Raw genomic sequence first — 12,475 nt, forward strand, 5'->3', positions numbered from 1 at the left:
TTCAACGTCAGCATTTATTTGCAGTCACGTAGTTTTATAAATCTTTTTATTTTAATGATCTTAAATTAAATGAAACATTTTCCTGCTGTAAAACCGATGGAAATATAACATAGTACTAAAAGCCCAATAATTGTCATCTGGTATATAATTTGAATTCTAACTTTCATTCCATATCGGTCAAGTTTATTTTTTTATAAGAAAAATTGTTGTTTTTTCATATCAATCTGATCAGAACGAGGCAAAACTCGTAGAACGGCAACGCAACGCTTTTTAACATTAATGAAATTAAAATCAATTAAAATATAGCTACTTTTGTTGGAAATTAGGAAAATATAGTGTAGCCAAACCGCTAAATCAGTATATTTCTTTACATTTAGGGGAACTAGTATATTTCAAAATTAGTTTTGTGGTCACACTGATGCTAACACTAGGTAGCCGCCAAGTGATTTTATAAATTGTATTTATAAATCTAAAAATATATCAATAAAATTAAAGCAATATTATTAAATAAATCATAAACAGTTAGAAAACTTATCTGTATGATATAATAAGCAGAGGCGATATATAGGCAAACAAACAAGTTCCGTTGGCATTCAAAGGCGACGCTTGTTGCTGCATCAGGTTAGCTTTGTTATTTTATTAATTATTACCCAGATATTTTATTTTTATTTAGAAAGCTCAAAATTTAAAGTGATTGTTAAAAATTACCATTGTGTTCGCAAACTGCACACAACATAACAACAAAAAACAATGTCTGAACGTGCGTAATATTATTTTAGATTACAATTCAATTTATATTTTTAATGCATTCAGAGATAAAGGAAAACTTTGTGGACTTGTGCACCTCGCAGTCTTCTGTCCCTGATACAATGTCGACGGCGCAAATTGGAACTGCACCAGCGATTGCACACATGCTAATGACGCCCAAATCCAGGGATGCAAGCAAACCAGTCAGCCCTTCAGAACATTTACGAAGAATGATGCCCCACCAGGATGCCAATGTTTTACGCATGCAAAGAGATCTCAATAGTCCCAGCGCCTCTTTGCGCATGCGTGCCCTACGTGCCTTAAGGTAAGCAAACAATTTCACTTTACAGGCAAAAGGTATAATAAGATTATCTTAACAGGAGTCCAAATAAAGCATATTCCAATTTTGATGTACCACTTGCCGAACAAAGCATTATTACAGCAGATGAACGTAATCCGGTTCCAGAGACAAGTCTATCCGATATTTTAAAGGATGTAATTGTCTACGTTGAAGTACGCACTGGCAACGACAATCGCTCTGAGGGCGTCAAATCCATCATTTCCAAACTGGGCGCCCAAGTGAATGATCGTCTATTGCGGTATGTTGCCCATTTTATAAGCGATTATATTACTTAATTATATGCAATCTATGTACGATCTGACAGCACTACCACACACGTGGTCTTCAAGGACGGCTTGTTATCAACATATAAACGTGCTCAGAGCTGGAATATACCCATTGTGTCCATATTGTGGATTGAGGCATGCAAAGTGCAGCGTCGCCTCTGTGAGCCAAAACAGTTTCCCATTAGTAATATCCATATGTATGAATATCCGGAGCTCTACGGTAAATTGACGGTAAGTGATCAGCAATTAAATGGGTCACTTAATACTTTAGATTCTCCCCCACTTGGTTGCGTAGTGTACGTTCATTCATTTTTCGATATTTACATAGTACAATTTTACGTTTTAATTGATCCATTCCACTCACTGCTAGTAGCAATTTAATTGGTTTATGAGCGCCATAAAAGAACCCATATAACATAGTACACAGAAGTACTAGAGTACTTGCAAATTGATTAATTGTTTAGTTGACAACATGGCTTTGATAAGAAGCACTGCATTATCAAAAATGAAGAACAAAAAAAACCTAGGCAATGACTCAGATAAGCTTACGGGCTCTTTTCAATTACGTTTACTCGAGCATAGTTCATAAGATTACCTGCATTAGTTTGTATATCAAATTTGCTAGCCATGCACGTTCTACGACTCTTGATATCTTTGAAGTACAGGGTATGGCAACAAAAAGTCGCATGAAAACATTCTGCTATTCGTAGCGCAGTTCTGAGTGCCGTCTGCAAGTTCACGTATTTCATTTCACATCATTTGGGCTTTCAGCCTGACAGATTCTTATCAAGGGACGACAAATGTTATTATTGTTTTTGTTTGGCCAACTTGTGTTATCTAATTCAATTTGCGTGTAACGTTGTCGAGTTGTGTTGTGTCTTTTGCCTGTTTATCAACACAAACTAGCAGGAAGTTGGCAACAGGCATAGCTAAGAGCCGAGAGTAAAAAAGTGCAGTTTCTTATTATATATACAACAGTATATGCATACATTATGTTTTATTACTTAAATATTACGACAGTTTAAAAGACAAGCTGATCAACGATGACAACTTAAAACCTATTTCACATGCACACGTCTGTTTACCGCCGCTTCACAAGAATACAATTTATACGCTATTATTATTATTCGCATTCATTTACATAACTCGATAGATGGATGCACGTCGACTTTAGGGGCAAGGCAAGACGTTGCGAGGCGGCGGCTGCGTCGTCGTCAGTACATAAAATGTTCAAGTTACTTATAAAAAATACTTGTGTAGGGTTTTGCATTTCGTTTTGGGGCTGGCGTTAAACGCGCTACAGGCAACGTTATGTGTTTTTCTGAGATTTTAACAAATACATACACATATATGTACATATGTACAAACAGTGAAGTATATATATAAATAGCTATATATAATAAAAGTACTAGACAATTTAAACATACAAAATATCATATAAAGCCTGTTCTGCGGCTGCTTCTGCTATTTACATACAAGAAATGCGCATTAAGTACGTTCGAATTTTCAAATTTACACACTGATGATTTATGAGTCCTCGCTGTATGCAATAACTATCACACGTAGGAACATTGTTGAGGATTTTCTGGGAGTGTGGGAAATGCAGGTGGAGGTGGTGGTGAAGGGGGCCACATCAGGATAGTGCAACCTCCAGGCACATCATTATCAAGAATCCAGAGACTGTTCCCCATGTCGCAATCGTGCCATTGCCGCTAGCATGTGCCTCGGGCAATATATCATCGGCAACAATGTAAATCATGGCGCCAGCCGCAAACGACAGTGCATAGGGCAGTATGAGATTAGCGAAGGTGACCGCCACAGCTCCTAGAACGCCAAAGATGGGCTCCACCATGCCCGACAATTGTCCATACCAGAAGGCACGCAACACACTGAAACCGGCGGCATGCAACGGCAAACTGACCGCTAATCCCTCGGGAAAGTTTTGAATGCCGATGCCAATGGCCAGGTTTCTGGCACTCTCGAATGTCGATGAGTTTGTGGTGCCCACGGCACCAAAACTGACACCCACTGCCAAACCCTCGGGTATATTGTGCACCGTTATAGCCACCACCAGCAACATGATGCGCTTCCATTGTGACAGCGCTTCCTGTGCCCGCTGCTGCTCCAATGCAGCCTCAGCGGTGTACGTGCATTGCTCGACCTCACTAATGCTGCCCTTCTTGCGGCGTCTTGACTCACCACCGCTATGCTGGACACTCAGGCAATCGGAGAAGCTGTCCAAGCTTTTGGATGTCTGACGTGCCTTGGCGCCGCCGTTCTGCTTGAGTTCATCAATGGCTATATCGGCCTTATCCTTGCTTTGGGTCATTTGTATCATCATATTGGTGCTGTTGAGGCCCAGATACGACATCAGTTTGTCGCAGCCATACACAAAGATTGATCCAAGCAGAAAGCCACCGGCGACAGGTAGAAACGAGTAAATGCCATACAAATTTGAGGTCTCGGCCATTTCAATAGCAGGGCTGAGCAGTGACCAGAACGAGGCGGCGATCATGACGCCAGCTGCAAAGCCCAGAGCTGCATCCAATGAGCGTCGCTGGTTACCGCGCACGAAGATGACCAATGCTGCACCTGCTGCCGTGAGGCCCCAGGTGAGAAGCGTGCCCAATAGGGCTTGTGTCACGGGTCCATAACCAGGTATCATCTTTGCTTTTGCTTTTGTTTTGTTTACTTTGGTGCCTGTCTCAGTCTGGTTCTGACTCTGGCTCTGCTGATATTATAATTGTTCTATAATTGCACCGTCTTTGTAATTTATGTACGTCTTATCGCAATACAATGTCAGTCTGTGTGGGGGGAAAACAAGTTTTCTTAATTATTTTTCCAAGACTGCTCAAGCAGACGATACTTCATCGACGCTGCTCTATGGAAAGTGCCACGTTCTAAGTTCTTCTTTGCACTGATTCAGCTCGTTTAGTTTTTTGTACTTCTGTTGACAGTAATAGCAAAACAAACAAAGTTTCACATTTAGTTTTTTATTTTTGCTATTTTTTGGCTCTCTTAATTTGTTGTTAGCCGGCAGCGAGGGGGCGTAAGAGGGTCACACTTGTTGCTTATCGCTGTATGGCGGATGCGTGCCAATGCATGGAATTGTTTATAGTTTAATGAATTGACTATATACTATCAGAACGCGTAATACTGTTCGTTTAATTGGGTTCTTTTCAACAGCTAGAGAATGTTGATTGAGCGCGATGACAAGCATTGAATGAGCCGCAGACTGAAGCTAACGGCTGTGTTGAAGCAATTTTTATACGACAACGGGGGGTTGCTCTATCTTGCTGCTCAAACAGCGCAAGCGCTGAGAGCGAGAGAGACAGACGAGAGCGAAAGATCGAACGAGAGAACAGGGCTGCATACGCAAATGGCGACCAATGTTACCACACCTATTTTTAGATGAAAAATACAAATATACAATTTAAAGGCGCAATTTATATTCGATTTGAATGTAAATGGTTTCAATACATTTCTTTTTTTTGTTTAAAAAAAAACAAAACATCTGAAATGTAATTTTTGTAAATTTATATTTCGTATATAGAACAGTTAAAACTGGTTTCTTCCACTTCGTAAAGAGAGCGAGAGCGAACGAGAGATTCGTGATGAAGATAATAGTCTCGCCAATATAAACATTTAAAGCATCTGCGAACAACGGTGCTGATATCACGTACATAATAAACAAATAAAACAGTGATTTTAGCTAAATGTGACTGACAGAAGCAGTTGCGAAACGAAACGAGCGACAGCAACAGCAGCAGCAATAACAAACGAAACATTTATCAGTTGACGTTGCGTCTTTACAATCAATCCAATGATAAATCCTTTTTTCAGCGCGCTCGTTATATGCAACCAGACTCGGAGCTGAATAAACGACGCAAGCGGCCAGCAACACCAACTGGCGTAAAGGATCAAGAGAAAAGCAAGAAGGCAGCCACGGCAGCAGCAAGAACTCCAACTTCTACGCCTAAGGTAAGCTATTGAGCATTGATTTCAATACATTTGTAATCGAATTTTATTTATTTAGCAGAATGACATCACACGCTTCTTTAAACCTTTGAGCCAAAACAAACATCTTGTGGAAGACGAGGTCACAGAATCGCCAGCTACCAAGCTACTAAATAGGTAAGTAATGAACGTCGCCTAAAATTTATTTAATTGATTACTAATATTTGTTCATCATTCACAGAATCACAAATGGATTCTTCAACACTCCACAAAGAACGGAATCGAAGGAACCCAATGCCAATCCAAATGAAGTCGATTTCAATGCCATTGGCGATGTGGCAAGGGAAAATTCAATGGCCCCAAAGAGTTTGAACTTCAGCCAAGAGAAACGAGCTAGCAAGCCACGGAGCAGTTCCATTAGTGTGGAACCAGCACACGTTCAAAGACCACAAGTTCGGACTCCTCGTCGCAGCAGCTCCGTGAATACAATTGACATTGCCAGCGACAAAGTGCAATCAGAACCGCGAATGACGCGACGACGCAGCCTAATAACCAAGTCAACAGCTCACGAAGAGTGTTCCACACCACCGCCCACATCGGAGCCGGATGAGCCCAGAACGCGTCGTCGCTCGTCCTTGCAGGCAACTGACCTGCAGTCACCGGCAGTGAGTGAGTCGAGGATAACGCGTCGTCGTAGCTTAACCCACATTTCGACGACAGTAGAGCTTAGCACACCAAAGGTGCTGAAGAAACCATCGTTTCAATCGATCGCCGAAGAGACGTTGGCCGAGCAAACAAATGAAAACAAAACCAATCATGTTGAACAATCGATGGACGTTACTCCGACGTGTGCTCACGTTATATCAAAAGTAAAGGGACGCCGTACAATGTATGTAAGCGAACATATGGAAATCAGTGAGATGAACAACGAGAATGTTAATCCTTATTTGGGATCAAAAAGTTCGAGTAGCATGCTGGTAGACACAACGCCACAAACGTCAAAAGATAGCTTCGTAACCACCAAAACGTCGCCAGACAGCTCCGAAACACCAGTGCCAATCTTCAGCTCAACTCGTTTGCCAGGTAGCTCCAACTCGAGTTCCAGCGCAAATCGACGTCGAACGATCTTTAGCGTAGATATGGAGTTGATAAACGATCGTATCAATCATATTAATACCACATCCAAGCGGCGATCTCTGGCCTTGGTCCCTGACATGGAGAATGACGAGCCTCGCCCTTTAGTGCCACTGCAGGCGGTGGCTGTTGATGCAATTAATACTGCTGACAAGCAGACGGAAAAGACTGAACCAAAAAAGCGAAAACTTTTTACACCCAATGAAGAGGTGATTGTCACACCTCCGAAATCAAGCAAGAAAGGACGTCGCAGTTCAATTGGAAGCACATCTTCAAGCGGTACCCTGAAACGCCGACGAACTTTGGCAACGCCTAAACCGACGGCTGCAGTTGGACCCAATCTACAAAAGGAAGGCGATGTTAATAGCGCTGAAAGCACAACCCCGATAGTTATGCGCAGAAGATCTTCGCTTAAAAAACAGCCTATATTGCATACTTTAGTGCACACCAACATGCATAAGGATCAGGTGCAGGTCATCCACAAGGTTGGTAGCACATCGACCGAACGTTAGATAACATACTTTTGACAATTTTATGCAGGACGTTTAGATCCATACATCTTTTATACTCTTTATTCTGTAGTTATGTAGTTATACACGTTTATGCAATGTTTTTAATTGTGAATTAATTAGAGGAAGAGCATATCCCTCATCCATTTGTAATCACATAATCGAAAGTAGTATTAGTTTTTCAAAGTTGTGTTTTCAAATTCAATAAGTATTGATTAAACATTATTAGTTGACACGCAGTTCTTGTTAATTGACATACTTTTATACACTTACACAAATAAACCACATATAAATATTGCAAAAATACAAAAAGTTCAATCGCATTAATTTGTCCTTGCTTGTTGTACATCGTCTGCCCGTTCCCATTGCCAATTGACCTTCTGTTTCAACACGCAATCTCAGGCCATACGCAAATTACGTGGAATGCGCCTGGATCCTACAGTCACCAAGAATACCACTCACCTGGTTAGCCTGGAGCCTCGCCGCACTCTTAATCTTTTACGTGGCTTGATGCGTGGCGTTTGGATTGTGAACTACAAATGGATTCTGGATTCGATGCGTGCAGGTAAATGGCTAAACGAGGAGAAATATGAACTCACTTCATTCTCACGTGCCATTGAGGTGAGTCGGACATCCGAATAATGAAATCTCATTCCGTTTATCATCAAATTTTCATTTGACAGATTTGTCGCACGGAGCGTCAAGCGTTTGGCATATCCTATAAGTGTGAACTTTTCCGTTATATGGAAACTTTTTACGTTTCATCTCTCTGCCGACCTATAACCTTCAATAACATCAAGGAGCTGCTGTTTCTAGGGGGCGCTAAGATAACTGAGAATCGCTATAAGGCCAAGTTCATCGTTGGCGATAAGCGACGCGCCGAAGATGATCGCATTTACCTAACGCCCGCTTGGGTTTTGGACAGCATAACGGCTATGCAAATTCAAAAGTTTAGTAAATATTTGATGAAGAGCGCTATAGTCACCCCCTATGGCATTCGCTACGAGGATCCGCGTGAGGAACCCGAGAGACCGAATAGAAAGAACCTAAAAGTCTGCTATAAAGACCCGGCATTGGTGATCAACAAATAGACTTGTTTCGTTGAGTTTCAATTCGGGTTGGTTTGAATTTTTTCCAAATTTTAATTGTATTATATATATTATTGTTTAAATATTCTGAACCCAAGACGAAGATTAAACACACATTGAATCCATTTAGCAATCGTTCGCTTTATTTGAAATATCGTTTGCATTTTACTTTGCAAGTAAATGAGGTAAATTGAGTTGTATTGTTTGCATTTTCCTTGTACTGTTTGTTGTAGGTTTGTACTTTTAACAGTTCCCATTTAGGGCTAATGAATCGAGCGTCTAATGATACTATTTTGGGAATAAATCGCTGCAGGTTGATGGAAAATTAAAATCATAATCTAAATTGGCGCTGTAAATAAAAAGATGGCAACCTAAAAAGTGCTGAAAATGCGTGAAAAACGAATAAATACAAAATGATGCGGTTTTATTTCTTGTAAATAAAGTTATTTATCTTTTTGTTTCTTCTAGTGTTTTTGTTTCAAATTATAGTGTACAAAGTAGTTGGTGCAAAAGTAAGATAAGATATAAAATCAAAATTTTAATTTATACGAATGAATACATAAATGCTTATACGCCTGCGCTACTGCTACGCAATTATACGAACTAAATATAATATTACAATGAAATCTATTCATTATAATATTATACACGTAGGTAAACTTAAGATTGAGGGGGGTTGGTTTGATTAAAGTCTTCCGTCTTCTTTTTCTGCTTTGTAGCTGCTCTCCTCTCCACTCAATCGCTTAGGCAGCTTCGATGGCGTCAAACATTCGTATCCGACGAAATTCTTTGCGATGGAAAAAATTAAACTTTTGCTTTTGCTGGAACATCATCTTATCGTTCATCTTGCCCAGGACAGGTGTTTGTGTTCTACTCGTTTGCTTACTGTTGTTGCTGAGTGTTGGTGGCTGCTGTATCATATTGTTTGCGTTGATGTTGTTGTTAATAGTATCGAAGGAAACCAGCTACTTCTTGCCCTTGGTGGCCTTCTCGGCGGCCTTGGTGACCTTGCCACCGGAAGCATCCTTGAAGTTAACAGCCTTGATGACACCGACAGCGACGGTCTGTCTCATGTCACGGACAGCGAAACGACCCAAAGGAGGGAACTCCTGGAAGGACTCAACGCACAGAGGCTTGGAGGGCACCAAGTTGACGATGGCAGCATCACCAGACTTGATGAACTTGGGGTTCTCCTCGGTGGTCTTGCCGGAACGACGGTCGACCTTCTCCTTGATCTCAGCGAACTTGCAAGCAATGTGAGCGGTGTGGCAATCCAACACTGGAGTGTAACCGTTGGCGATCTGGCCAGGGTGGTTCAGCACGATGACCTGAGCGGTGAAGTCAGCAGCACCCTTGGGTGGGCTGGCCTTGGAGTCACCGGCAACGTAGCCACGACGCAATTCCTTGACGGACACGTTCTTAACGTTGAAACCAACGTTGTCTCCGGGAACAGCCTCAGTGAGGGCTTCGTGGTGCATCTCCACGGACTTAACCTCAGTGGTGATGTTAGCTGGGGCGAAGACGACAACGCAGCCAGGCTTCAGGACACCAGTCTCCACACGACCGACGGGTACTGTTCCGATACCACCAATTTTGTAGACATCCTGCAGGGGCAGACGCAGAGGCTTCTCAGTGGGACGGCTGGGTGGCAGAATGGCATCGAGAGCATCGATCAGGGTCTTGCCATCAGCGTTACCCTCCTTGCGCTCCACCTTCCATCCCTTGAACCAGTTCATGTTGGTCGATGGTTCCAACATGTTGTCGCCGTGCCATCCGGAAATGGGCACGAAAGCAACGGCAGCTGGGTTGTAGCCGATCTTCTTGATGTATGAAGACACTTCCTTCTTGATTTCCTCATAACGGGCCTCGCTGTATGGTGGCTCAGAAGAGTCCATCTTGTTGACACCAACGATCAACTGCTTGACACCCAGGGTGAAGGCAAGCAGAGCGTGCTCGCGGGTCTGGCCGTTCTTGGAGATACCGGCCTCGAATTCACCAGTACCAGCAGCAACAATCAAGACGGCACAATCAGCCTGGGAGGTACCAGTGATCATGTTCTTGATGAAATCTCTGTGGCCGGGAGCATCGATGATGGTCACGTAGTACTTGGCAGTCTCGAACTTCCACAGAGCGATATCAATGGTGATACCACGCTCACGCTCGGCCTTCAATTTATCCAAAACCCATGCGTACTTGAAGGAGCCCTTGCCCATTTCCTGAGCTTCCTTCTCGAACTTCTCAATGGTACGCTTGTCGATACCACCGCACTTGTAGATCAAGTGACCGGTGGTGGTGGACTTGCCGGAATCGACGTGTCCAATCACGACGATGTTGATGTGAATCTTTTCCTTGCCCATGTTGGTTTATAGGATAGCTATAAGTGGTTGATGTTGTTGGTTGTTGTTGTGGGATGTATTGAGTACAACGTGCATCAGGTGTGTATTGGTTTGTGTGTAATTGGGTTCACACAGGTACAAATCGCAATTTAGGGAGAAACAGATGGGTAAACAAAATTTGTTAGCAAAAAAATAATTATTTGGGCAAACATTAGTAGTCAGAGCGGGGGATTGTCTTAAAATGACACAAAATTCCTTTATATTTGAAAATGTTTGATTTATGACATTTGTTTGCGTGCCCAGCAGGTCAACCTAACCTCAAATCAAAACGTGTTTGCGTCCGCATTTTAAGCATTTTGCTGTTGTCGAACGTTCGCTCTGTTGAGGTTAGGTTTGTCTGCAGCCGCCGCATGTCTTGGTGGTGGATGTGTGTAACAAAGGCACAAACGAAACTGGTTACAAAAAGAAACGTGCAAAGAGCAAAAAATTTAAATTTTACAATTTGCCAAAAATAATAACTAGCTTTTGATGCTCGATTTTCTTTCAGTGATTTTGGTATTTTTGCTTTCGTCAAAATTCTTCAGTAGCAGAACTGAATAAATATCATCATGGAAAATCGAGTTCATTAAATTAAAAGAAAAAATTAAATGCGTATATGTATGCTCACATACACACCTACTTCAATACATTCGTGCAGGGAAATTTCCAGCAAATTTAATCTAAGCATGTGGCATTTGTGTGTGTGTGACGCTGTTGCCGGCCGCTTCACTAATCAAGAGTGTGAGCGAGAGAGGGCGAACTAAAATGGCGACTGCACACAATGATTCGAACAAAGGCAGATATACGATCAAGCTAGTAATGGCTGGCAGAGCGAGAGGCAATGATCAAGAAATAAAGTGCAGTCCAAGCCGGCCATTTTGAATCACATTTACTTGTACTTGCAATAGATAGTGAATTTCACATTAATCGAAATTATAAAACTTTGAAATGTCACACAAAGTCGTACCAAATTATTTCGTCTACACAACGAGAAAAGTTAATCGACTTTTTGTTGCTGCAAGTATTCAGTCACACCATTGCGTCGCCATCTTGAAATTCTATGCCATATGTATAGAGAAAGCGGCCGGAAATTTTGCGCATGCAAAAAAAAACCACGTTTTCGGCACATGTGCAAAAATGTATATTTTGCTGCATTTGTTGATGAACTAATTGTTTCATGAACTAAAACATATTATACCGAAACAATATGGATTTAAACTCCAATTAGCATCACTAATAGACAAATACCGGGTGATGACACGAGCAAGTGGGCGTGGCGTCAACGGTAATTACACCATATTGCTATTGCAGATTGCAATATGAATCATTTAGACAAATATTATTAGCAACATTTTATGGTGCAATCTTTATGTGCTGCTTGCCACGTGTTTGTGTCGCGTCGTCACCTTTCACTTTGCGCTTTCTTATAGGTTATTTCAGTGACGCACACACACATATTTCCACATGTTAAAAATATGCAAAATGTAAAGTCCAACTGCATATTTGTTTATAAACTTATTATTAAATGCACTGCGAATTTCCATTGCACTTGTACTGCCATGTTTATTAAATATACACAAAAATTTTATTTTTCACTTGGTACTAAAACTTACTCTCGAATAAATTGAATGAGAAATCACAAAGTCTATGCTAACACGGCGACAGACTTGAACAAAGTGAACGAGTGTTCGGCAAGACAGGAAACTTGTAGCCTCGTCACTGCAAGCGTGGCGTTCAGTGTGTTGAAGTTGAATTTCACAATATACTAACGTTGACAAATATACCAAATTACACTACATGATAATTTATATTTGGTTACACTACATTAACGGTACTATATTTTTTATTATATACGTGAATAAATATGTCATTCCCTTCACCGATTTATATTACGAGGTTTTTCTAATAAAAATATTAACCGTTTTTAATTTATTATCGAGTTAATATAAGAGCTGCTTTTTAAATATCGAATATGTCTATTTCCACCATCATCAGTGTGACCATGCGTCTGCGTAAAAAAAAGCAGGGCAAGCAGTTA

At 41.3% G+C, this 12,475-nt stretch overlaps 3 protein-coding genes and 1 non-coding gene across 7 annotated transcripts; 1 reads left to right on the plus strand and 3 right to left on the minus strand.

Moving 5' to 3' along the window:
* The first annotated feature begins 444 nt into the window (after positions 1–444).
* LOC133844485 (microcephalin) lies at positions 445–8,851 on the plus strand. 4 transcript variants are annotated; one of them, XM_062278506.1, is made up of 9 exons: positions 445–621; positions 814–1,072; positions 1,128–1,346; positions 1,413–1,605; positions 5,218–5,355; positions 5,411–5,508; positions 5,573–6,950; positions 7,377–7,595; positions 7,658–8,851. In XM_062278506.1, the coding sequence occupies exons 2-9, from the start codon at positions 870–872 to the stop codon at positions 8,063–8,065; spliced, it is 2,856 nt and encodes a 951-aa protein (XP_062134490.1). In that variant the 5' UTR covers positions 445–621; positions 814–869; the 3' UTR covers positions 8,066–8,851. The 4 variants fall into 4 exon arrangements, with proteins under 4 accessions (XP_062134490.1, XP_062134488.1, XP_062134491.1 ...); XM_062278504.1 differs by having other exon boundaries at positions 619–760; XM_062278507.1 differs by lacking the exon at positions 445–621 and adding an exon at positions 633–760 and having other exon boundaries at positions 822–1,072.
* LOC133844487 (zinc transporter ZIP11) lies at positions 2,347–4,628 on the minus strand. The gene has a single exon (XM_062278509.1). The coding sequence runs from the start codon at positions 4,037–4,039 to the stop codon at positions 3,008–3,010; it is 1,032 nt and encodes a 343-aa protein (XP_062134493.1). The 5' UTR covers positions 4,040–4,628; the 3' UTR covers positions 2,347–3,007.
* Positions 8,485–12,208, minus strand: LOC133844486 (elongation factor 1-alpha 1). The gene is made up of 2 exons (XM_062278508.1): positions 12,051–12,208; positions 8,485–10,436 (listed from the first exon to the last, which is right to left on the minus strand). Exon 2 carries the CDS (start codon positions 10,417–10,419, stop codon positions 9,028–9,030), a length of 1,392 nt encoding a protein of 463 aa, XP_062134492.1. The 5' UTR covers positions 10,420–10,436; positions 12,051–12,208; the 3' UTR covers positions 8,485–9,027.
* LOC133846625 (small nucleolar RNA snR61/Z1/Z11) lies at positions 10,939–11,013 on the minus strand. Its single transcript, XR_009894966.1, has one exon. It is a non-coding gene; the product is annotated as a small nucleolar RNA snR61/Z1/Z11 (small nucleolar RNA).
* Positions 12,209–12,475: the final 267 nt, after the last annotated feature.

The sequence above is a fragment of the Drosophila sulfurigaster genome, chromosome 3, assembly GCF_023558435.1.
Source record: "Drosophila sulfurigaster albostrigata strain 15112-1811.04 chromosome 3, ASM2355843v2, whole genome shotgun sequence".
Classification (NCBI taxonomy): Eukaryota; Metazoa; Arthropoda; class Insecta; order Diptera; family Drosophilidae; genus Drosophila; species Drosophila sulfurigaster.

What these genes read in the sequence shown, in the direction of transcription:
- LOC133844485 (XM_062278504.1), top strand. An exon ending in CTCCAACTTCTACGCCTAAG is followed by an intron (nt 5,356 to 5,410) that starts GTAAGCTATTGA and finishes TTATTTATTTAG; the next exon opens with CAGAATGACATCACACGCTT. An exon ending in GCTACCAAGCTACTAAATAG is followed by an intron (nt 5,509 to 5,572) that starts GTAAGTAATGAA and finishes CATCATTCACAG; the next exon opens with AATCACAAATGGATTCTTCA.
- LOC133844487 (XM_062278509.1), bottom strand. Translation starts at nt 4,039, where the DNA reads ATGATACCTGGTTATGGACCCGTGACACAAGCCCTATTGGGCACGCTT.
- LOC133844486 (XM_062278508.1), bottom strand. Translation starts at nt 10,419, where the DNA reads ATGGGCAAGGAAAAGATTCACATCAACATCGTCGTGATTGGACACGTC.